The sequence below is a fragment of the Camelina sativa genome, chromosome 5 (assembly GCF_030686135.1).
Source record: "Camelina sativa cultivar CO46 ecotype springtype chromosome 5, ASM3068613v1".
In the NCBI taxonomy this organism is placed as follows: Eukaryota; Viridiplantae; Streptophyta; class Magnoliopsida; order Brassicales; family Brassicaceae; genus Camelina; species Camelina sativa.
Genome location: NC_141884.1, coordinates 12227000 through 12252336, shown reverse-complemented (window position 1 = coordinate 12252336; position 25337 = coordinate 12227000). Strand labels below are relative to the sequence as shown.

Here is a 25337-nt window from a genome sequence, read left to right as displayed (position 1 = left end):
ATTTCAATTGTGAAAAATACAATATATACAACAAGTGAAAAATGTCCAACTACAAATACACGAGAAGTAAACAATATACAGTTATTCAATCTTTAAACAACAACAAAAAAAAAAACAAAAAAAAAACATTGTGATTGTTAGAAACAATCGAATTGCATCAGTCCAAATATCAAAATATAAGAAAAAAAAGCATGACAATATATACTAACATAAGACCTAAACAAAGTTACAAAACATTAAAACAAAAAATCACAAGAGCCAAAACAGTCGTGGTAAGCATAATAGTAGCTGAGATCAGCAATTTGATTTGATAATATTCAAGAATCTGAATACTGGAATTCTTTTGGGTGTGTCAATATTTTTCGAACGGAATCCGGACGCCGAAGAAAAATCATATTTTCAATGAAAGGAGATAGAACATGAAGTGTTTAGCAATACAACAGACTTGGTCATTCTCCGGATAATATTTGAACAACCCTTTCTCACTGTTGGGAGGTAAAAATTATCTCTTGCTTTGAAATTGTAAGTGGAATGCACCACATTACCCACAATTAAGAACAAATATATCTAGGGAATGAAGATATACATAAGATTAAGGGTTGTGTATTAAATGATTGAATCTAATGTTTTACGTTGGCTGACTCGAAACAAAAAGAAAAATAGAAGTTGAGACAAGAGGAGAGACAATCAATTGTCTTAGGTGATAAATGGCAATTTTGTTTTTTCACCATCTTAGAAATGCTCAAATATGTGAGTACGCGAAGAAAACCTATTTCTACAATACTCATGTGAAAAGAACGATATCATAATTAACTAGTGTCGAATTGTTTGTCATCATTTGTGTAGATCGAATTCTGAAGTTATATTCTACAGCAAAACTACCTTGTATTAATTTAAAAAATGGACATTTCGAAAAATTATTCTTGGCATATTTCTGTAGATGCCTTTTGTCAAAAATAATTTTTTTTATTGTACATTTTTAAAAAGATAATCTTTTACGCCAAATAGTTGTTAACAATTTTTTATTTTTTTATTTAAATACTGTTAAAAATGAATAAAATGATCATTAAAAATTAAAAAATGCCAAAAAATGAGAGTGGCAAAAAAAAATAACATTTTTGAAAGAAGTATCTATAAAATAGTAAATCTAACAATACTTTATTTATAAATTTATATTTGAAAAGAGAGGAAAGAGAACATTTTTAGACACCTTCTTTTTTTATTAATGTCTTCCCCAGACACGAACATATCATTTTTTAGACATCCACATTAAATTAATAATAAAATTAGTTTAAAATATTAATTTAGACACTTTTGATAAGTTGTGCGATGATGATGGTCTAATATACATCGAAATGATTTGGAGTTTCTTAACAAAAGAATACTACATTTTGAAACAGAGGGAGTAATATTTTGATCCATTTTTGTTATTCAATTAAATTTAAATGAGAAAATTGAAAGTTGAACCAATCTTAAATTTTATTCAATTTTTTTTTTTTCACAAGTGGCGCTGTAGACTCACTCTCTCTCTTTCATCCGTTTTTAACTTTTTATTATAACTAGGGAAGTAGCCCGGTATATGTATTTGATTTGTTAGTTAAATTTTTATTTATTTATTTGATTACTATACATGCTAAAATGATATACTCGCTGTTCCAAATCATAAGAATTTTTAGTTTTTTTTTTTGTTTTTGTTCCATTTTATAAGTTTTTTTTTCTATATTTCTATGCATCATTTATGTTTATTTAGGTCGTTATGAGCATTTGTATTCTTCAGTCTTTTATTATATTGGTTATTTTTCTGAATAAATGTTTAATAATATATTTTCTGTAAAAATAATGGAATATTCATGGTTTAACATTTGGCTTTTAGCTAAAAAAAACTAATAAAATGGAACTGAGGGAGTATGATGTTGTTTCTAATTTAAATTAAAATTTGATGAAAGATTGGTGTGTTCTTAAAATATATATATATATATATATATATATATATATTATACATGTTAAAATGATACGGTTCTTACAAATTTGAGCTAAGATTGGTGTCTTCTTAAAAGAACACATTTAAGGACACAATTAGTGAAACAGTACACAAAGCGATTTTAAAGAATTTCACTGAGTTATTCAAAGAGGGAGAAAATGATAATGTATTCATCGTTGTGCTCTGAACCAAAAAAAAAAAAAGAATTTCATTGTTGTGCTATTTAGTTTACCATGAACATATCTAACCACTGATAACAAAGGAAAGAAAAACAGACATCGACAGCTAAAATTTGATTGACCACCTATATCATAATACATAAAAGGGTAGAAGTACATAAATACTGACCAAGCTGATAAAGGTTAGTTTGATCCACTCTTTTAAAACATTGGAACCTTTAATATATTGTTATCTTAGCTGCAATGACAATCAATGAGTTGGGGGGTTGGGTTTGAAGTTCGAACTACCCTTTGGCATTTTTTATGAGTTAAATATGGAACCTACCGTAGCAATTGTGCTTGCTTCAAAATTAACAATGGTAGTTTTAGCTCTAGCACAAGCCCTCCACCTGCATCATCGTAGTCGAGACTGTTATCACCTATATATGAAGCAATGAGTCTAAATAAAATGAAACTATTTGATAATTTAGTATTGTGAAACAAATATAAAGAAATATGATATATAAATTTGTACTGTAAGTTTAGTAGCATTCACTTTACATTACGGAAGACCAAAAACCTGTTATTGTGCATTCCTTTCCGAGAAAGCTATGCTTCAAGCAAAACATATACTCCATACTTACAATTGCTGGCCGATGAAACACTTGATAGTCACCATCTTGTTGGCAACTTCCATGGGATACCCTCAAGATCAAAAGTTGTAAGCCATCCAAATATTATCTGTTTTTACTATGCTTTTTTACATCCTCTCTTTTGTAAAAATTAATTATTTTTCTTGCAGTTTATTAACCATTCATGTTAATCTAAAAATGTAATTAATCGTTAAGCAGGGAAATAAGATGAACAAAGAATTTGTTTTTTTTTTTTAATATCAATGTTTTGGTAACATATTCTTTAACAAAAAAAATGTTTTGGTAACATATAATACCTCAAGGAAAGCCCTTACCACCAGCCTTCACTTACACCACTCCAGAGAAGCTAATTCATATTTCTTTGTTCAAATTCTCTTGCTTCTGTTGTTCCAATAAATGATTTCAGATTTAGAGAAAAACTTGCGGTGATGATTCGACTACAATGACGTTGATGATGAACATAGAGTGATATAGGGGAAGTGGAACGATTTGTGGTATATGGGAGCTAACACGTAATTTAAGAGGAGGAAGTGAAAGAAGTTGAGCCGATTCGAGTTTCACTATTAAAAGAGGTGCAATTCAATCGTCGTTGTAAAATGAAAACCCTTCTGTTATGGACTTATGAGGCCCATACTCATGTGTATGGCCTTTAAAAATGAATGAGACTATACATTAGCATTATTAACTAACATCTCCGTTAATACATAGATGCTTTAATCCTAAAAAGATGTGCTGAGGTGGCAAAATTATAGAATACTTTCTATGGCTGATTGGAAAGGATATTCTATCTTGCGTTCTCTAATTTGAAAAAACAAAACCTATTATGGAACTCACAAATTTAAAAAACACCCGACTAATAAAGATTTTCGAATTTAGCAGAAACACATAAATGTTGAATCAAAAGTTGGATAATTGAAAATTTAAAAAACAAACATCACTACAGTAACATCTAGAACCCAATTATATATCCCTATGATGAAAGCAATTTCAGCATTGTAGTATGTTAATGAGAAACACACATTAGAACGATAAATGCTTCAGATTCAAAAAAAAAAACTGGCCTCTTAAAGTTTCTATCCGGAGCCTATTCAAGTTTACTATCATTCTTCAGGTTCCCAAAAAGTAAAAGGCATTTACCACCAAGAACCAAGTTTCTTCCAAAGGTAATCCTCAACCTCCTTATACTTTTTCTTGAGTTTCTTCTTTGCCAGCTTGAGCCAAAAAGATCTTTTTGTGGGAGATTCGCCCTTGGAATCTGGATCAAAAAAGAAATTACCACAAGATTTTCTAAAATAACTGAACCATAAACCATAAGTGAATTTCAAACAACCAACTTACACAAATCTTTCATGTCGTCCAGCAGTTCAACAGTCTCCGGGTTCTCTCTTGAAAAGCTTCTCCACGCATACCAAGAAAGACCAGCAAGTGTTGTGGAAACAAAACCAGCAATAGGAATCCAGTTTTTTCTAATCCATAAAGAGAGACAAAACAGGAGTTCAAAAATTAGAAACAAAAACGAGAAGATTCTGAGATACTAAAACCAAGAAGCAAGAAGAACATTACTAACCACATTTGATATAAGAAGCTTCGTTGGCTAACATGTGCTCTTGGAGCAAAAGAAAGAACTGACTAGACACGTCCTGTGAACTAGTTTGTGATATCAATTCTGGGGACAGGAAGAACGCCTCGCAAATAGGACAGAGAGGTAGTGTTCGTTTCCTAAGCACCGCAATAGAAATTTGGGCACTCACACATGGTTGACAGATGTGATGACCACAGTCAGTTTCAACAGACGGTGAACTTAGACAGAAATCACATTCAACCTATGCAAAAACGTACAATATCAAAACAAGAAACAATAACTTGACAATATCACAACAAGAACTTCACAAAATTAGAAAATGATTCTTACAGGAAATAGATCTAGGTATTGGGGTCTTGGAGGAATTGCTCGAATCAAACTATCACCAATTCTTCTTTTTCCATTCAAATCTTTCACAAGTTCCTTCTCATCCCATCCGTATTGGATGAGGAGAAAGAGAGCAGCATCGTGATTTAACTCAAATTGCTCAGCAATTGCAAGAACAGAGTTCCGAAGCTTCTCACAACCAACCTGAAACAGAGGATTAAGAAGAACAACTCTAGTCTTATAAATACGAACAACCTAGAACTAGATCGGACCACAAATCGTATCTAATTAATCAAAGAGGAAATCAACAAATCATGATTCAAGACGAGCACAAAAATCACGAAGATCGGATCAAGAAACCGTACCGGCAAATGGGAGAGAAACGTGGCCATATCAATCCGGCGGAGGAGAGGAGAGACGAAGAATTTTTGTTTTTTTTTTTTCTTTCCAAAAACTTCTTTTATACTTTGAACTTTGAAGTAAAGAAAAACTTTCTTCTTCTCTTTCATACAAACCGTTCGATCTTTTTTTTTTGCTGAGAGATTGTTACACGTGTGTGTTCTACACCTACAAACCCTGTTTTAAAACGCGGCCGCCAAGACATTGTTTTAGAAAATTTGATAAACCTAAATAAATGCATTAAAAGGTTATATTTTCCATCTAAAAATGAATATATCTTCTACTTGTACAGCAGTCTTGTAGTGATCAGATGGATACACCAATTTGTAATTTGTTGTGTTGAGAATTACATACTAACTAGATTTTAACCAAAAAAAAATAAAGTTCATCTGATGCAGGGTGTTAATGTTAAGGCGGTGCCAACTTAGCTGATGATCTCCCTTTTACTTTATTTTGCATTTTTCTATTTTTAACATTACAAATTGGTATTTTTCCTTTAATCTTAGCTATAGCATAATGGGAACTTTACAATTCTTAGAAGGGTTAGATATTTGATTATTCTCTATATAAGAGAATCGGTTCTTTGAATGTAAAACAACTTTCATTGATTTAATGAAAACAGAGCTTTAAAACTCTTTCTCTCTTATCTTCAGCTAGAACAAAGGTTCTCAACGAGTTCAAGAACGCTTATTCGTTTGGGTATTCACAGACTAAACAATCGAATTTGCTTTACTATCGTTGTGCTACTCCAGTTGGTATCAGATTCCAGCACTTTGATTCCTCAATCAAGATTCGGTCCTGTGTGTGTTCTTCCTTCAATGATGGCTCCCCCACAAACCTACGACTGAAGACCACCAAGCTGAGTTCCGTGAAACCTTGGAGAACTTCACGAACAATTTGCACGATGCTCTTCAACACGCCATCGAATCTGCGTTGACGACGGTGTTGCAGAATCAACCAAGGGTTCGTCGTGAGAGACAAGCGGAAGTTGACGAGGACGACATGGATCTTCATGAAAACCTCTTCGCTGTTCCGGTACGTCAAGATGAACAGCGTCCGATCCGTCATCGCAACAACAACGACGACATCGTTGTCCATAACAACCATGGGTCTCATAGATGGGATTCTGGTTTTAAGTTGGATATTCCAGAAATTTCTGGCACGACCAAAGCTGAAGAATTTACCGATTGGCTCAACATTGTGGAAGAGGTGTTGGACATTAAGTAGGTTCCTGATGGTGATCGAGTCTCTCTGGTGGCAACAAGGTTCAAAGGTCGGGCCATGGCTTGGTGGACTCAGCTCAAAGAATCTCGTCGCAATTCCAGCAAATCAAATATTGATTCTTGGGAGAAGATGAAGAAACATATGCGTCGTAGCTTTCTCTCTTATAACTATGAGCGGACATTATATACGAAGCTTCAAAATTTACATCAAGGCTCACGAACAGTGGATGAATACGCCTCTGATTTTTTTTAGATGGTTGCTCGTACGACACTGGTCGAGACAGAGGAGCAGCTTGTTTCTCGTTTTCTTGGTGGACTTCGGACTCAACTCCAAATTCCTTTGCAACAGTTCAATCCCACTTCTGTTTATGAAGCACATCAAAGAGCGTTGGGCATGGAGCTTCAATACAAGTCTCCTTGGACGTCTTCGTCGTCTCGGTCTCGTTTATTGCCCCAAGCTGCGAATGTCACCGCTGTTGCTTCCAACACCGATCCTTCTTCATCGTCGCGTTATGCGTTACCAAAGTCCACCGTTCCGTCTGATTCAATTGCTGCATCTCGCCAGCCACGAATAGGTGCTTTGCGATGTTATAGTTGTGGTGAATTTGGTCATCGACAGACTGCTTGTCCCAACCAAAATTGACGAGGTTTGCTAGCCCATGATACAGAAGTTGTTGATGAGCCTCAGTTTGATGATTCCGGTTCCGAGTCTCACGATCAGATGGAGAAATTAATTTCTGGTGATACAGGTATTAGTTTGGTTCTTCGTCGCAATTGTTTGCTACCAAAGGCTCCGAATGAATCATGGTTAAGGTCTGCGTTATTTCGTTCTACCTGCACTATTAACGGGAAAATATGCAAGCTGATTATCGACTCTAGGAGCTGCACTAATGTTATTTTTCGTGAAGCAGTTCGTAGTTCGTAAATTGGGGCTTAAAATTGAACCACATAATTCTCCTTTCAAGCTTGCATGGTTAAACAATGGGAATGAAATGAACGTCTTGCCTCAAGCTTTGGTGACATTCTCTATCGGTTCTTACAAGGATGAGGTTGTTTGTGCTATATTGCCAATGGATGCTTGTCATATTTTATTAGGACGTCCTTGGCAGTTTGATCGTGATGTTCACCATAAAGGACGTACTAACTCTTATAGTTTCTCTTTTTGAGATCGCACCGTTACGTTGCTTTCTTCAAAAGAAGATACTGAGTCTGCACTTCCTTCTTGTGTGCCTGAGGATGCTATCACCATATCTAAAGGGTTGACATCTTTGTTGCTTGTTCCTAAAGCAACTTTTGAGTCGCACTTATCCGAGACAGATACCGTGTAGGCCTTGGTGACAACTCCGACAACTCCGACACCTAGCATGCAGTCTTCTGAACCTTCTTTGCCCTTCCAAGGTTTGCTACAAGAATTCGATGATGTTTTTCCCACTGATTTGCCTCGTGGTTTACCACCATTACGTGACATCCAACATCGTATCGACTTCGTTCCAAATGCTGTAATCTCTAACCGTCCCCATTACCGTATGAGTCCACAAGAACATGAGGAGTTGCATCGTCAAGTGGAAGATCTTTTGGCTAAAGGGTATGTTCGTGAAAATTTAAGTCCAACTGTGGTTCCGGCTTTGCTTATTCCAAAAAAAGACGGTTCATGGAGATTGTGTGTTGATAGCCGCGCAATTAACAAAATCACAGTGCGTTATTGATTTTCGATTCCTCGTCTTGACGACTTACTTGATCAGATTGGACACGCTTCTATTTTTTCCAAGTTGGATTTAAAGAGTGGTTATCGTCAGATTCAGATAAATCTTGGTGACGAATGGAAGACGGCTTTTAAAACTCGAGAGGGTCTCTTTGAATGGATGGTTATGTCGTTTGGTCTCTCCAATGCTCCTAGTACGTTTATGCGCGTGATGAATCAAGCCTTACGTCCCTTCATTGGTAAATTTGTTATTGTCTATTTTGATGACATTTTGATGTTTAGCAATGATTTGGCAAGCCATTTATTACATCTAGCGGAGGTTGTTGGTGTTTTGAGGCGTGAAAAGTTTTTTCCCGCTCAACATAAATGTGTTTTTGGAGCACAGCAGGTTATGTTTTTAGACTATCTTATCTCAGCCAAGGGAATAGAGATGGATCCAAGCAAAGTTGAGGCAATACGGTCGTGGCCTAAACCAACAACTATAAATGATGTTCGAAGTTTCCATGGTTTAGCCTCGTTTTATCGTCGCTTTGTACATCACTTTAGTAATATTACAGTCCCGCTCACGGATTGTCTCAAGGGTTCTGCCTTTGTGTGGTCTGCTGAAGCAAATATTGCTTTTGAACTCATAATAGAAAAGTTGATTTCAGCTCCAATATTGGCTTTACCGGATTTTTCTATTGTCTTCGAGCTGCATTGTGATGCATGTAAATTCAGCATTGGGGCTGTTTTGAGTCAGCACGGACGTCCTGTTGCATTCTTTAGCGAGAAGATAGATGGTTCTCGAGCTCGTTATAGCACTTATGATGTGGAGTTCTATGCTATTGTTCAAGCTATCAAGCATTGGCGTCATTATCTTTTTCATCAAGAATTTGTTCTCTACACAGACCATGATGCGTTAAAACATTTGGGTAGTCAAGACAAGATTTCTGCACGTCATGCCTCCTATATTGCCTTTTTACAGCAGTTCACGTTTGTCATCAAGCACCAGTCGGGTCGTATGAACAAAATAACTGATGCTTTGAGTCGTCGAAATCATCTTCTAGCGACTTTGTAGGTTTCTGTTCCCGGGTTTGCTGTGTTGTGTGATTTATATCCTAGTGACCCTTATTTTTGCCGGGGTTAGGCAGATTTACATGCCGGAATTCGTTCAGAATTTTTTTTGCAAGATGATTTCATATTTCGTGATTGTCGCTTGTGTGTGCCCGAGTGTAGTTTACGACTACAACTCATTCAAGAACTTCATGAAAAGGGTCATGTTGGGCGGGACCAAACTCTACACTTGTTAACGGAGTCATATTTTTGGCCCACTTTACGTCGGGATGTCGCTTGTTTTATCGAACGATGTGTGGTTTGATTTATATATGCCGTTGCCAATTCCAACACAACCATGGACGGATATAAGCCTGGATTTTGTGTTAGGACTCCCTCGTAGTCAACGTGGCAATGATTCTATCTTTGTCATTGTGGATCAATTCTCTAAAATGGCACACTTTGTTCCTTGTAAGAAGACGACATATGCTGTTCAAGTGGCTACATTGTTTTTCCGAGAAATTTATCATCTTCATGGTTTGCCGTTGTCGATTGTGTCTGATAGAGATTCAAAGTTCTTGAGTCACTTTTGGCGTTCCCTTTGGCGTTTGTTGCGTACAAGTCTTGACATGAGCTCCGCTTATCATCCGCAAACAGATGGTCAGACAGAAGTTACAAATCGTTCTTTGGGAGATATGCTTCGTTGTTTGGGTGGTACCAACATTAAGTCGTGGGATACAATGTTGTGTAAAGCAGAGTTTGCTCACAACCATGCAGTTAATTGAAGTACTCATTTTAGCCCATTTCATGTTGTTTATGGCATCATTCCTCGAGGACCTCATGATCTTGGGGTTACCACAGATGCTACTCGGATCATGGCCATGCTAGTGATTTCGTCATAGATTTGTCTTTAATCCATTCACAGGTTCATGACAATTTGCAGATTTCTTCCGCCAAATACAAGTCAGATACTGATCATCATCGGCGAAATGTGCAGTTTTGTGTGGGAGACTTTGTGTGGGCTGTATTAACTCGGGATCGTTTTGCTCCTCGTGAATATAACAAGCTGAAAGCACAGAAGATTGGACCTTTGGAGGTGTTAGATAAGATCAATGCCAATGCTTATCGCCTTCGTCTTCCTCCTGATGTTCGTTGTTCGGATGTGTTCAATGTCAAACACCTTGTCACAGATGTTCAACAAGATGAGCTTGAAGATTCGGGACGAATCTTTTCCAACGCCGGGGTACCTGATGCAGGGTGTTAAGGCGGTGCCGACTTAGCTGATGATTTTCCTTTTACTTTATTCTGCATTTTTCTATTTTTAACATTACAAATTGGTATTTTTCCTTTAATCTTAGCTATAGCATAATGGGAACTTTACAATTCTTAGAAGGGTTAGATATTTGATTATTCTCTATATAAGAGAATCGGTTCTTTGAATGTGAAACAACTTTCAACGATTTACTAAAAACAGAGCTTTAAAACTCTTGCTATCTTGTCTTCGGCTAGAACAGAGGTTCTCAACGAGTTCAAGAACGCTTATTCGTTTGGGTATTCACAGACTAAACAATCGAATTTGCTTTACTATCCTTGCGCTACCCAATGTCCACATATATGTTTTGGTGCTTCTATCAAATTTTCATGACGATGACAACAAAGCTCCGGATGAGTTATACTGAATTGATTATCTGATCCAATATGAAGTTGAAGACGATTTTATTGCTTGGATACATCAGAGAAATTAAACGCAAAAGAATCCGCTATTAGAATTTTTATTCAGAATACTGATTAGATAATAGTAGTTGCTATTGGATTTGATGAGTTGACAACATATGAATGGTATGTATTTATATTAGTTTATAGAAGTCGTCGCAGATAGAGATAGAAGAGGTTATCCATATTTTTGGTGGTCAAAATATTAATTATAGATATAATTTAAATTTCATCAGCCAGTCGTTACATTTAGAATATGTCATATAATAAAAGGTAAGAGTTGGGATTTCATGAAATATATATATATATATATATATATATATATATATTACAAAGATTCTTATAATAAAATTCGGAGTAATAAAAGATTTTTTGTTTGATTTTATTCAAATATGGTTTTCCTAAACTAAGAATATTCATTCTAATAAATGAGATTGCGATTTTGTGTACTAATTTTATGGCATCAGAGTAGCTAAATTTGCGGGTATTGTTGTGATATCCAAATCTATATATACATTTTTGAAGTACATTTTGAGTTCTACCGTTTAAGTTATAATTATTTACAAAGTTAATCCCTAAAATTTTCTCAAAATAACAATAACTAAATATTGTCTAAAGATTATAATATATTTTAAAATAGGAATATATTTTAAAATAGGAATATATTTAATCGAAAACTTATATTTGGTATGTTTTTTACCCTAAAAACGTAAAATGGAAACAAAATATAACTTAACATCGATTAGAAACAAATTTTAGAATAAATAAGATTTGGTTAATTATGGAAGAATTTTAATTGCATATAGTGGAATACTTCAAACAAATAAAATTGATTTTTCCACAATCAATGTTTTACCAATTATAAAGATTGTGTTTTGACTGGGATCATATAATTTCTCTAATAACAAACAAATATCAAAGATTCAAATCTTATATATTTAAAATAGTTAGATCATAAATTTCAATGTATCATTTAAACTTGTCAATCAAGATATTATAGATTCTTTAATTTCTAACCTAACTAACCTAGGTAACCGACTTCAAGCACTGTAAATAATTCGTTGTATACACAATATGATACCATCATCGTTGTTTACCCTTTTCTTTTTTAGATGTATATCAATTTTTTTTAATTAATATTTTATTTTTCAGTTTGTTCTCTGTGTTTGCTAAGTTAACATTTCTTTCATCCTTTCATTTGTAATTATTATTCTATATATTAAATCTCACTGAAATAAATTGATAGCTACTATGTATTTTGTGTAGGATTCCAAGTTAGGAGAGCAACATAAGTCTAAACCGGGGAAGCCTGCAAAAGAGATTTATATAAGTAATTGGAGTGCTATAGACCACATGCATATTTTAAAAGAAAAAGGGTTTTCAAAACAAGAAAATGCCTCTAGGATTATGAAATGAAGAGTATGTAATTGGTAGGACTCGAAATAAATTTGTATCATGATTCTTATTTTTATTTTGTTGTTTTTGATTCAATCGTAAGCGTTAACGCCGATAAGAGCTTGTCATATATATAATCTTCTTTTCGTTTGCTCTGTTTATATGAATAATAAGAAAACCAAAATAATATCTACCGTTTGAACGAGTTTTCAAGGCATCAATATATTTAATTGTACTTATTCCTCCAATTAGTTGTCGATAAGAGAAATAAAATAACGAACAGTTTGATGTTATCAAAGGGTACCTATGAAACATGCAAATAAGGAAAAATCATAGTAATAATAACGTATTAAGACCATATTATTCAAGAGTTTTTAATTGCTCGTGTTAGTTCCTTTACGAGGCGAGCATAAGTATTCGCATGTCAATGATTTTCTTATTAAATTAAAAAAGTAGCATAAGGAGAAGGAGACGAGTGATGGGAATTTTTTTTTAAGAAAAGCATGTTTGGTAGTAGAAAAATAAGAAGTGATTTTACTCTCATAGTTTTTCAATTCTTCTGCTTTTATATTGGCTTTATTTTTTATAAAATAAAACATAAAAGACTTTGTCACGGTTACTGAATCAATACTTTGGATGCAAGAATTCGAAAATATGATAAGTTTCTATATATTCTCATATTTCCTATAGTTTTATTAGCGCAAAATTTCATTCATCAACACTCACAAAATGACTACTTTAACTTAAATTATTTGAGAAAAGCACTTACATGATTGGTATTAAGTATTAACTATTAAGTTATTAAGATTGATTTGGTTTCCTTACTCAATAGTATAAAATATTATTAACTTGGTTTTTATATTATTGAAATATATAATAATGTTACCATATAACGTGATTATATGCACTGGCGGACCCAAGAAAAATTTTAACGGGTCAAAAGTGTTATATAAGAAATCAAACCTGGTTTTGGAGTGTCAACATGTTGAAAAAAACTAATTTTGCTACTGAAACTTTAAGAATTTACATGTAAATTTTTGTTTTTTTTAGAATTTAATCTGGGTTAAATGAATCATTTTCCCCTCAAATAGGTCCGCCAATTGTTATATTGGAGGGACATGTTATTAACATGATATTTTGAATTAACATTAATATAAATAAAATATTATTAATTTGGTCTTGAAACACGGGTTAAATCTTCATTTAATTATTTGGCCAATACTACATTAGAATATTAGACATAGTAAATCAGGTAATTTAACTAAAATTTTGTAAAACAATTAAATTATTGGTAATATTGTGACTTAATGAGACAATAACTTATAAATTACATATTTATGAATTTAATTCCCTTATTATTGTTCTAATAATTAATAATCCAAACAAAATTAATTAAATAAAACAAATAAAATATAATAAAAATTAATTTTTTTTTAAAGATTGTCTCGTGGTATATACGCGGGTTAAAATCTAGTATTACAAAAATTATTTGTCAATTTTTTTTAGATAAAATGGCATGGAATTATTGTTCGATTTTTTTTTAATGGTCAATCTTCTTCTTAATTACTAGTTATTCGATGGAAGAAGAGTAAAAACTGTAAAACATTGGATTAACTTTAATCTAACAAGATTGGGATGATCGAAGTATTGCATGAGAAGGAAAGTATATTAGAAGATTAGAGCTAAGGGAGAGATGGTAGCCATTAAGCAAAGCAAGAAGAATCCTGATCTAAAAGAGATTATTAAGATTTTTATTTATAAAAATGTTACTTTTACCAATAAATAAATAAAAGTTACTACTAATCAAAAATTCAAAATTATCAATCTCCTAGTGGCAGAGTAGTTTCTCTTAGGCCTGGGCAAAATACCCGGATCCGAATATCCGATCCGAACCCGATCCGAAATTGTAAAATACCCGAACGGGTTCTAAATCTCTAAATCCGAAAACCCGAATCCAAACCCGATCCGAACCGAAATCCGAACGGGTATCCGAATATACCAACATTATTAATATATAGTAGTAATATATTAGTAATATTTATAATTTTAATAATATAAGTGTTCAAAATATTCAGATTTTTAGATATTTTCGACAATTTAAAGTATTTAAACTGTTTATTAGTAAATTTGGGTAGAATATACTCTAAATTTTTAGATATATTGTGTATTATTGAATAATTTAGACACTAAGATTTTGAGTTTTGTGAACTTCGGGTAATCCGAATCCGAACTCGAAATATCCGAACCGAGTCCGATCCGAACCCGAAGTCTAGAAATACCCGAACGGGTCCTATACCTCTAAACCCGAAAACCCGAAATACCCGAACCGAACCCGAACGGGTACCCGAATGCCCAGGCCTAGTTTCCCTCTACGATTTGGACCAGGGTTCAACTCTAAGCTGGTTCAGCTGTGGTTCTGAGTCTTCGTTTTGTGATGTAAACCTCGCTTTAACGTGAGCTCACTCTTTAAATTTAGCTTTAGTTTTAGTACATAGTAGATCAGTGATATCTAATTTTCTTTTTATTTTCCAAACTCATTAAACAATAAACACACCAACAACAACAAAAATCACGCAAAAAGAAGCACACTAGACTACAAGGTTTTATACACAAAAGCCCACACAGACAAAAAAACGCAAAAGTACAGATCAAGACGGTTTTGGTTAAGAGATTGAGAATCTTCGTCTCCTTGGCTTAGTAATATCAACACCAGCAAGATCTTCATCTAAGTTCGAAGTATCTTTAGACCCATGTCTAAACGGGTTCAACTTCCCAAGTTTCTTCGAAACAGAAGAGAAAAAATTATGTTTGCTCTTCTTATTATTATTACTAACCAACGACGTAGAGTTCGAAGAAGAAGCTCCAGCACCGTTCTTATTCTTCTGCATGTCCGAAACATACATCTTCATCTTCATCAGCTCACTTCTCAACGCTTCGTTCTCTTTAGCTAACGTAGTATCAGCTTGAAGCTGGCTACGTGTCTTTAAAGCTTCGGGTAGATTAACAACTACTGCTCTTTCTTCTTGTTCTTCCACTCCACTTCTTAGCTTTAACTGATCGTAGTAAAGTGCGTGAAGAACTATGTTTACTGGTAGTCTCTTGTTCTGTGAAGCGTGGAGACGTGCGTCGTACGAAAGCTTTAAAGGGTCCATTGAGCTACACACTTTCTCTCTTTCGATCTCGTCTAGGTTCGGATGAGCTTTCAAGAAGATGTCTATAGCTCTGTAGAGATCGTCGTCTGATTTTCTAGCGGATTTGGGGACAAGGTTGGCGATCGCGTTGAACTTGGAGATCGTTAGCTCTCCGTAAGTAGCGATCTCTGCTAAGTAAGAGTCAACTGTCTTAGCGACTCTTTGTAGTGTAACAGAGCAGAGTCCTCTGTTGAAGTCTCCACCGTTGAAAACACCGACGTTTTTCTCCTTTTCGACGAAACTAGAGATGATTCTTCTGACACTGTCGAGATCTAGTAACCGTTCTCCGTCGTAGGTGAAAGACGGGATCAAGAGATCGTCGACGGAGACGTGCTCGAGAACGACTGAGATTCGTTTCTCAAGCTCGTTCTTGCAGGTCAAGGAAGTGTCCAAGAAGACGGCACAACGGAGGAGAGAACAGAGGAAATTGATGGGGAAGAGTCCTTTATCTGAAGGTAAGAGAGAGACGATTGATTCAACAAGATCTCTCTGTAGGGATCTCTCGTCGGAATCGTTATCTCCGGTATCGGAAAACTTGACTCCTCTACCGGAATGGTCTCTTACAAGGTCTCTTAAGGATTTCTCGGTGTAGGTGATGATCGCAGAGGCTAAGGAGGATGGTTTGACTCCTCTCTGCTTCATGGAAGCTACGACGTCCGCGAAGAAGCCAACGTCTAAGATACAGAGTTCCTCTGTCCACCAGTTTGGTGGTGTTCGACATGGAAACATTGCCTCGTTGCAAGCCTTTTCAAATCAAAATCAATGATCAAAATGAACATATTAGTTACTCTATTAGTTAATGTAACAAGAAATGCAAAACTATTAAACTCATATGTCATTTTGCGTTACATAAACCGTACTAAACTCAAGATCGGTTCCTTATTACTAAGTAAAAACTAAAAAGGGAAGGAAAAAAAACTAATAACTATACAAAATGGGGATGTAACGCTTAGAAAGAAATGAGGAAGAGTTATGAGTCAAAAAACCTTAGCAGCGACGACGTCGACACAACGGCGGACAATACCGAGATCACGAGAAATAGGAAGGAGAATCTCGCAAGACTTGAGAACAACAATGGCTCCAGAGAGGCTAGAGAGAGCGACCTGAGAGAGGAAGTCTTGTGTCCGACCAGCAAGGTTGTTGTTGCAGTACTTGTCAGTCATCTGTAAGAACTCGGCGGCGCAATGGAGAGCCGCCACGTTCTGGACGGTGATCTCAAAGTTAACACCGTAACAGAATTTGGCTGCTTTCTCAAATATTTCAGGACCTCCGGGCATATCCGAGAGATCTATTCTCGTCACGTCGCTGTCTTTGGATTCCATTATTAGCTTCCTTATGTAGTTGCTCTTCGCAACTAACATGAACTATACATACGATCATGAAAATAATTAGTTAAAAACGTCTAACCGGACCATATTGTGTAACTCTTTATACTAATTAAGACCGTCGTCTTATCATTAGTTAATTCAAATCTAGTTGTGTATATATATACGTAGATGAGTTGTGACAAAAAGAAAAGAAAAAAAATTGTTTTTTTTTTGTATTAACATGTGAACTAAGAACCAAGAGTTGTTGTTTACCTTATGAAGAGAGAAATTGGCTTCTCCGACTTCAACTACAACATCTGTCGGAATATCTTGAGAAAAAACCCTACAAAAATGCACACATATATACATGTTAGAATTGCAAATGATACGGCAACTCTATTGGTGAAACTAGACCAGTTTCGTACCATTGGCCGGTTCTCTGAAGACTAGAAGACATTGAGTTCATGTTGATGGGGTTTTTTCCTTCTGTCGCCATTTTTTTTTTGTTGCTCTGTATTGAAGGAGATGGATGCACAATTGGAGAGTTGTCTATATATTGGAATTTATTTAACGTGGGTCCTCCCAATCCATCCAATTGCTATGTAATATTTGTGTGATTGGCTTCTTCTAGCTTATTATTTCCTTTATTTGTCGTTTTATGATGTAGTAGTTCATTATCTCTTTGAGTTAACTCACTCTCACTAATCCTTGTGTTTGAATGTGTGTATTCGTCGTTTACTTTCCTTTTCACCACTTTTTTTTAACTTTTCCTTACTTGGATCCACGGGCTTGCATTGGCGGCTTTTTTTGGGTAATTGGGAAACTTATATTGTATACCTTTTACAACCTATGATAATAGACTAATAGAGATCTCTTTGTAGTTGGTAATTTGTAGCTAACATTTATAAATCAGTTTTTTTTGGGCATTGAATATAATATGTTGTCTTCAAAATTAAAAGAATAGTGAGCTTACTATTGGTTATTTGTCTAACTACGTAAATTTTACAGTAATATGCATGGTAAAAGCATGCGGAGTAACAATAGACTATAGATGTTTCTTTTTTATTTGGTAACATGTTTAGTATATATAATAGACTTATAGTAGTAATGTGACAGCATATGCAAATTTTGCTTAGTAGAAAGCTACAGCTACTATGAGTAAGCAATCTCAGCCATCGTACCGACACGTAACGTAACTGTCATGTATATATCACCCAGTTTTACGTATAAAGTGACAACCAATATGATCACATTCATTTGGCTGTTGGCAGGAATTTGCAAAGTGAATCGGTCAAAGAAAAAAAAACAATCTTTTGATATGGTTAATGAGAAAGTGATAACAAATAAAGAAAAGCTTTCACATGTTAAAACTTAAAAGCCTAAAAATTCTGAATTAAAGAAAGAAAATGCTGAACTGAGAGAGAAAGAAAAAAGAAAAGCAACGCATGTGAATAATTGACAGATAAGAAACGATATTAAAAGTGGATGTACGATTTTGAGAGAAGTAGGACCAAACAAGTTAGGGAAAGTAGGAACATGTCATAGATAGGGCCACCTCAGTATGTGGTCGTGCTTCTTCGTAGAACCTCATGGTGTTCGGCTTAGCTACGTCGTCAAATTCATCCTTCAGAATCCAGTATCAGTTCTGTCTTCCAATCATTCTTACACACGTGTCCCTATCGCCTTTATGATATATCACACGTCTCTCTAGTCTCTACGTTTGCCTAGTTGCCCTAATAATTTTCTGCCGGTGCGACTAGACTATTTTGTAGTTTTTGGATATGAAGAAGATTTTCATTATGGGTCTTCATAACAAAGTTATAAAAATAAAACCCTTACCAATTTTTGTGATTGTTCTATTTCAATGTAAATTTATGAATCTACTACTTAAGATTTAAGAATATGTCATGTGATCTCTCTCTCTTTTTGTCCCGGCATATGACATGTGAATCAATAGGAAAATCACTTTACTATGCTACTGAGGTTTATACTTTTTGAATCCAAAATATTTGTATTATATATATTTTTATGCAATTGGTTTTGTATCAAGACGTGAGACCCAAATGCACAATATATGTTACATTCGCATTTGGATATTGTATATGAACACCATGGTTGGTCCTCTAAATCATTGATTTGGTGTAGGTGATAAACATATACAAAGTCTTTAAAAAAGGTGCTAAGGCAGGTCTTAGTAGAAAGTCTAAAATTATTTCAGATGAAACGTTCATGTTAGGAAATAGGTTTGGACCAGTAGAGGATATGGTGCTATCATCAATTAACAAAAGTACAAACTCCTTGAGCTGTAATGCCGTCTAGTTTCAATCAACAATTTCGACAATAATGGTTACACCTAAAGATTGACATTTCGCATTGAGTGTTATTTTTGTTTAATTCCGGTAATAAGGACCAAAACATTATCTTATGATTATGGATATGCAAATTTTAAATATCTTCGCACAAAACGGACTTGAGAAAATTCTAGATTATATTAGTGATAGTGATGATTAAGTATCATAAAATTGTTGGTCCCGACCTCAAGGCGGCTAAACCGAGGGGACAAAGGCTAAGAAAATATGCAACTAGAAAACAAAAACGAAAAAAATGAATGACAAAGATGAACAGCTTGGGCCAAAGTTGGTTAATTTTCAAGAGCCCAAAAAAGTCTACGTTAAGTTTCCCTAATCACGTTTCATACAATTCATACACTGATGTCGTCTTCTTAGGAAACGATAGACGAGTTTATCGCATATCGCTTTCATTAGAGCAATATCTCTTATCCGTTAATATATGGTTAGGGGTTGGTTGCTTGGAATCGGATAGAGTCAAAGGTAAACGAGTTTGATGTAATTGACCAAACAAAATAAAGCTATCAACAACAACACACACGAGGTGTAAGGGAGCTAATTGCTTAGCTTGATCGAGAAACATAACTTCTTAATATAGCAGAAGCCCATTTGATTCAACGCCAAGAAGCCCAACAATAAGAGTAGGTGATGATAATCGTAGTAGTTAGTATTTGGATTATTTAGTTGTCGAATACACTTGTTCTAGATTAGTTAAGATGTGTAGCTCTTCCATATAAAAGCTCACACAATTCGTTTGTAAAATGATGTGGATAAAATTATTTTTTGTTGGTTTGTAATTAACAGGTAACCGGAAGTTAACCATACCGAAACAAAACCGTCATTCTAAAACCGGCCAAATCTTATCAATCAAACCAGAATATTCTTCACAGTCCCCTACTTGCTAGTTGCTTGTGAGAATGTAGATGGTTAAGACGACCATGACCATATGAGCATCATGTTTGGATGGTGTAAAATGTAATAAAGGAGAAACCCGGTCTAACTAATTTGTTAGAAAACCAAGATTCAATAACCGGAATCTAGAGTTGATGATGATGATGCACCTGTCTCTCTCTCTCTCAAGCGTTGACGATACCCAAAATTAAAAATTGAAAAATTTTGGCATCATTTGCGAGGCACAGAGAAGAGAGAGAGAGATCCGAAGATATGCTCATTGGAAAACCCTAAAATCGATCCCAAACCACCAAAATCTGGAGACTGTGATCGGAGTTTGATGAAGGTCGACGAGATTGATGATTTCAGATTCGAGGAACTCGAAGATCTCGAAATGGATACGGACAAAGATAACGAAAGGCTGATGACGCCGACGCCGACGAGGAGAAGGATGTATCATTCCTCTTCGTCGTCGTCTTCTTCGGCTTCGGCTTCATCCTCTGCTGCGTCTTCTCTCGCTGCCAAGGCCATTCGAGCATCTTCTGCGCATAGAGACTCTTCTCTTTCCTCTGCTTACTCGTCTCCTTCTTCTGCTCCTGTTCCCACTCCTCCCAAGGTTTCCTTTTTTTCCCCTCTTTATGGTGTTTTAGGATCCGCTTAGTGTCTTGTTTTGTGTCTGTTGAATCATTGCATGTTTACTCTGTTTTTTTTTTTTTTTTTTTTTGCTTTGGATGATATATTTTGAAATAGGATGAGGTGAAGAAGGCACATGAGTATACTTCTATGAAAAGTTTGAATGAACCAAAACGAGGCTTTTGGGGAAGTTTAGCTAGTAAAGCTAAGGCCTTTTTAGATGAGGATGATCCTAATCAATTGCCTCAGAGTCCTAAGAGAACGGATCACAACATACCTTCTCCAACGACTTCTGGAACTTCTTCCACTTCAGGAGTAACTAAGGTTAAGGATTAGGTTTCTTAAATGTTTGCATTTGCTCTTGTGGGGTTGCCTACTTATGTAGTAGAAATTCAATTTTCTTGTTTCAGGAAGCTGGTCAGGCAGGTAGGAAAAGTGAGAATCCTTCATTACAGAGGAGGTTAGACGCGATCACTTCATCGTTAAATTACATTGGTGGCACTATTGGCACTGTTGTTGAGGTTAGTTTCTTACTCTTTATGCACCCGTATATAGGACATATCTCTTTTTTGCTGTTGCATTAGGTTATGTGAGTTCTCACATTAGTTTGTCAAAAGAGGCATATGCATTCTTGTTTGTTTCCATGTGTGTTTGTTTGCTGGAGTAAATGAGAGTTAGTTGGGGCTGAGATTGTTTATGTGTCTGTGAATTTCCTTAGGAGGGTATTACAGCGGTGGAGAACCGTACTGCAGATATCATTCAAGAAACCCGTAAAAAGATTAAAAAGAAGCCAAGTCTTACAAAGAACCAGCAGAATCCTGAGATACAAGCTGATTTGGAAATTCAACTAAAGGCATCTCGCGACGTAAGGTGGCTGCTCTGTATCATTTATTGGTTCACAGCATGCTTATTTCGCTGCTGTTATCTCTTCAATGAATGTTTCTTGAGATTAATAGGTTTTAGAATCCAGATGTAAATACTGAAACTCCTATAAATCTATATCCCAACAGGTTGCAATGGCCATGGCTGCCAAGGCAAAGCTTTTACTTCGGGAGCTGAAGATGGTTAAATCTGATATGGCCTTTGCAAAACAACGATGCGCACAGCTGGAAGAAGAAAATAAGGTTCTGAGAGAGAACCGTAATGGTGGGAACAGCCAAACGGATGATGATGATTTGGTATTAATTCCTTTTTTACTCTTAATTATTTCCTTAAGTTAACAGTTTTCATGTTCATTTCTGATATTGAATTGTATCTCGTTTGTTTCATCACATCTATAGGTGCGGCTTCAACTTGAAACGTTATTGGCTGAGAAAGCTCGATTAGCTCATGAGAACTCGATATACACTCGCGAAAACCTTTATCTGAGAGGAGTAGTCGAATATCACCAGCTCACAATGCAGGATGTGGTTTACTTTGATGAGAAGACTGAAGAAGTGACTGAGGTATATCCCATTAATGTCACTTCAATGTCTTCCTCATCAGATAACTCTCACTCTCCAAACCCAAAAATCTTGGAGCTCAAATGAAACACAACAACAACAACAACAACTCTCATATGTTCTTGTTGTGAATCAGACAACAAGACAAAACGTCTGTAATTGCTCTGTATCTGTAGAAATATATATACTTTTGTACTCTTTATTTTGGGTGGGGGCTCTGAAGTGTTAGCAACGAATGTTATTTATTACCCTTAATTATTTTAAAAAGAATAAGAAAAAGAATGTTCTATGATTCCCCTGAAACTGAAATAGTGCTATGAAAGCTACACAGTTACCAACTGCTAGTAGAAATTAGTCTGTTATTATTGGATATTCAGAAATTGCAAAACAAACAATACTGTATTTATGAAGCTACATTACAAAGGTTGCATAGAACTATACGGTTGTGTTTCTTCTGGTTGTAGAAATTAGTCTGTTATTATTGGATAGTTTCTGAAATTACAAGACAAACAATATTTATAAAGCTACATTACAAAGGTTGCATAGGCTATACGATTGTGTTTCTTATTGAAATTCATTTTTTTTTTTTTGTAGTTTAGAAAGTTAGAACACCTTTTGTTTAACATAGATTGGCCTGAAACGGCTTAACCAGCGGAACCAGCGAGCCGCTTAGGTGTAGCGACATGACTTCATTGGTCGAACCAATGAGCTTCCCACCCACAAAGATGGCTGGGACAGGCGTGGAACAGCCAAGCCTCATCAGTGCTTTCTCGATCTCACGGCATTCAGGGTCCTTATCAATCTCATGGATCGTCGGGTGAACCCCAAGATCCTGGAAGAGGACTTGGACAGCATAGGACAGGCAACACGAGCTCTTGCTGAAAATAACCACTCCTTTCTCTGACGACATTCTCACAACTTTGTCCATGGTTTCTTGAAGGAAGAAGTCTCAATCAATCTAGGGCTTGTTTCTTGAGGAAGAAGAAACTAAATCTACCTTTTCTTCTCCCTAGTAGATAGAAAGAGATTTAAAACTGAATACGCATGAGACTAAACCTTCCTTTTTTCTTGTTGTATATACCACAGTATTAAGCTCGGTTTTGTCTGAGACTTAAGTTTCTTGAATCATAAGCTATTTATAAGCAAACACTGGAAGAAGAAAGAATGTTGAGACTCAAAAAGAGAGGACGAGATCACAGAAGATTGTCCAAAAGGTTCCCCAAGTACAATAAAGTGACTTTATTGTGAACCAAATTAACATTTTGTTTTCTTCTTTTAATTGATATTAGCAAAGGAAGGACCAACAAAAGTTGAATATATCACAATTCACCTACCCTTTTTTCCTCCTAGATACCAAGATGAGCATTTTGATTTGAAGAGGACCATATGTTTAATTCTTTGTTGCAGATGCTAGAGAATATATGGCACATCCGCACATGTTTATATAAAATATTTGCAAGTTTATGCCTGAGGATTTAGAATTTTATATTTTTTTTGTGGACCAAGCTTCCACTTTTTCTCAAGCTCTAAGCATATTATTTTGTTCAAGAATCATGCTCAGGATGAAGGGTGTGGATGTAAGGTAGCCCAAAGTGGTGGGGAATAAGCAGAGAGATATGCTTATTCTTCTCTGGATTGACGGTATTTCTCGCAGCCACGAAAAAGAGATCAGGCTTGGTTTGATGGATCGGACCGTGTGCGTGTGTCAACAGTGAAAACTCAATTCTTGAAACATGTCACTGTACAACAAGATATGATTTGTCTTTGTGAGATTCTCTCAATCTCACTTGTGATCATGAAGGAATAATAACTCCTATCGGTTTCTCTTGTGTGCCACTTCCCTTTCAACAATTTGCAAAGATTCTTTCCCACTAACCACACTTGACCTATTTGATTAAGGTAACACCAAGGAATCCGTTAGAAATCCTACATCGTAAGTACAATTAGACATAGAGTAATTTATAAAGGATATGAACCAATTTACTAATACAATGTCGTTTGTAACTTATGCCAATTAATTTTGATTAAAGATTATGGAACTTATTTGGTCCAAGTAAAGATAAAGTTGTCATATTCCTAGTATATAAATTCAATAAAACCTTAATTTATTAAGCATGTATATTAATCAACAAATATATTTAACATAACTTTAGTCGGATATAAATTGTATTTATCGTTGTAATATAAACTTTTATTGTAAGTAAGTACACAAAACCTTGAAAGAATAATGAACTTAAAAAGAAAAAATTTCAATTCATGATGTGTATTAGTATAGCTTTACATGTTTTATTTTAAAGATTTTAATGCATGTAGTAATATGAGAAACCTGAAAAACAAATTGAAAAAATGAGTTTTTACGAATGAATTTTTGTTAATTGATGAAAATTGACAAAAGTATTACTTATGAAATTATGACATATAGAAGAATAATATTTTGGATATTTTTGGATTTGCAAAATTTTTGTGGATGTTAACTGATTGTTTTACTGATTATTTTTATTGTTAAATTTAAAATACTAACCAATATACATATTATCTTAAATGATGCTCATATTTTTTTTTAACTGTAATCCATGAAGAAGTGAATTATGGTTTTACGATGAAATTGATAGTTAAATGTGATTACTAAACTGAATGTCTAACGATAAAATTTATTTTAGATTAAAAACATTTCAAATATTGATATATATCATTTTAAAAATATTCATTGAAGAATATTAGTACTATTTTTTATGTTTGATTTTATAATTTCAACATATGTATTTTTGTAATGTATATGTTAAAACATAAGATAATTCGAAATAAATTATAATTTATAGGAATGAAGCTTCAGTTATTTGATGAAAATGTCTCTATAACTTTATATATGTTTTTATTTTATAAATTTCACTCATTTAAAATTGATTATGACATGAGGTAAAATTAGTACTTATGAGATAACAACATAACAAATATATCTTAAATAATGTTGATTCAGTTTTTTGCGAATTATATTTTGTTAATTTTTATTTGTATTTTCAATTCTTACTAAGATATAGATTTGATATGATGTATTAATTGTGTTTGATATAAAATATTTAGTTCTATGCAGATTAAATATAAATTAAAGTTAAAATATGGTTTATTATGATGGTATAAACATTTAAATGGTATTCCCTGTCCTATAAGAGTTTTTGGATAAAAAAACAAAAATTAATAAATAATAAATATTACGTCATTTATAAAACTTCAACCAATAGGAAAATATAGTGCATAGTTCAAATAGTCATAAATTGTTATATTAATAAAAATTGTATATAGAAATTTGAGAAAATATTATAAAAAGCCTTAAAACTTTTATATAATGGAACTGAGAGGGTA

General features: G+C 34.5%; 4 protein-coding genes across 5 annotated transcripts; 1 reads left to right on the top strand and 3 right to left on the bottom strand.

The window, feature by feature from the left end:
• Positions 1–3646: 3646 nt before the first annotated feature.
• On the bottom strand, positions 3647–5579 carry LOC104786602 (uncharacterized). The gene is made up of 5 exons (XM_010512043.3): positions 5067–5579; positions 4705–4905; positions 4360–4615; positions 4131–4258; positions 3647–4047 (listed from the first exon to the last, which is right to left on the bottom strand). Exons 1-4 carry the CDS (start codon positions 5208–5210, stop codon positions 4140–4142), a joined length of 720 nt encoding a protein of 239 aa, XP_010510345.2. The 5' UTR covers positions 5211–5579; the 3' UTR covers positions 3647–4047; positions 4131–4139.
• A 9089-nt stretch (positions 5580–14668) lies between these two features.
• Positions 14669–17375, bottom strand: LOC104786601 (root phototropism protein 2). The gene is made up of 4 exons (XM_010512042.2): positions 17089–17375; positions 16937–17006; positions 16343–16720; positions 14669–16100 (listed from the first exon to the last, which is right to left on the bottom strand). Exons 1-4 carry the CDS (start codon positions 17157–17159, stop codon positions 14829–14831), a joined length of 1791 nt encoding a protein of 596 aa, XP_010510344.1. The 5' UTR covers positions 17160–17375; the 3' UTR covers positions 14669–14828.
• Positions 17376–19922: 2547 nt separating this feature from the next.
• Positions 19923–22269, top strand: LOC104786600 (uncharacterized). 2 transcript variants are annotated; one of them, XM_010512041.3, is made up of 6 exons: positions 19923–20518; positions 20653–20859; positions 20946–21056; positions 21254–21400; positions 21546–21713; positions 21816–22269. In XM_010512041.3, the coding sequence occupies exons 1-6, from the start codon at positions 20243–20245 to the stop codon at positions 22062–22064; spliced, it is 1158 nt and encodes a 385-aa protein (XP_010510343.1). In that variant the 5' UTR covers positions 19923–20242; the 3' UTR covers positions 22065–22269. The 2 variants fall into 2 exon arrangements, 1 of the variants encoding a protein (XP_010510343.1); XR_015556743.1 differs by having other exon boundaries at positions 19970–20518; positions 21254–21405.
• Positions 22270–22435: 166 nt separating this feature from the next.
• On the bottom strand, positions 22436–23040 carry LOC104786599 (monothiol glutaredoxin-S9). The gene has a single exon (XM_010512040.3). The coding sequence runs from the start codon at positions 22903–22905 to the stop codon at positions 22597–22599; it is 309 nt and encodes a 102-aa protein (XP_010510342.1). The 5' UTR covers positions 22906–23040; the 3' UTR covers positions 22436–22596.
• Between the last annotated feature and the right edge of the window lie 2297 nt (positions 23041–25337).

Coding starts and splice junctions, on each gene's coding strand:
- LOC104786602 (XM_010512043.3), bottom strand. CDS start 5,210: ATGAAAGAGAAGAAGAAAGTTTTTCTTTACTTCAAAGTTCAAAGTATA. Junction 4,906..5,066: donor CGTTTCTCTCCCATTTGCCG/GTACGGTTTCTT, acceptor CCTCTGTTTCAG/GTTGGTTGTGAGAAGCTTCG. Junction 4,616..4,704: donor AATACCTAGATCTATTTCCT/GTAAGAATCATT, acceptor GTTTTTGCATAG/GTTGAATGTGATTTCTGTCT.
- LOC104786600 (XM_010512041.3), top strand. CDS start 20,243: ATGAAGGTCGACGAGATTGATGATTTCAGATTCGAGGAACTCGAAGAT. Junction 20,519..20,652: donor CTGTTCCCACTCCTCCCAAG/GTTTCCTTTTTT, acceptor ATTTTGAAATAG/GATGAGGTGAAGAAGGCACA. Junction 21,057..21,253: donor CTATTGGCACTGTTGTTGAG/GTTAGTTTCTTA, acceptor GAATTTCCTTAG/GAGGGTATTACAGCGGTGGA.
- LOC104786599 (XM_010512040.3), bottom strand. CDS start 22,905: ATGGACAAAGTTGTGAGAATGTCGTCAGAGAAAGGAGTGGTTATTTTC.
- LOC104786601 (XM_010512042.2), bottom strand. CDS start 17,159: ATGGCGACAGAAGGAAAAAACCCCATCAACATGAACTCAATGTCTTCT. Junction 17,007..17,088: donor CTTCAGAGAACCGGCCAATG/GTACGAAACTGG, acceptor GCATTTTTGTAG/GGTTTTTTCTCAAGATATTC. Junction 16,721..16,936: donor CCAATTTCTCTCTTCATAAG/GTAAACAACAAC, acceptor TCGTATGTATAG/TTCATGTTAGTTGCGAAGAG.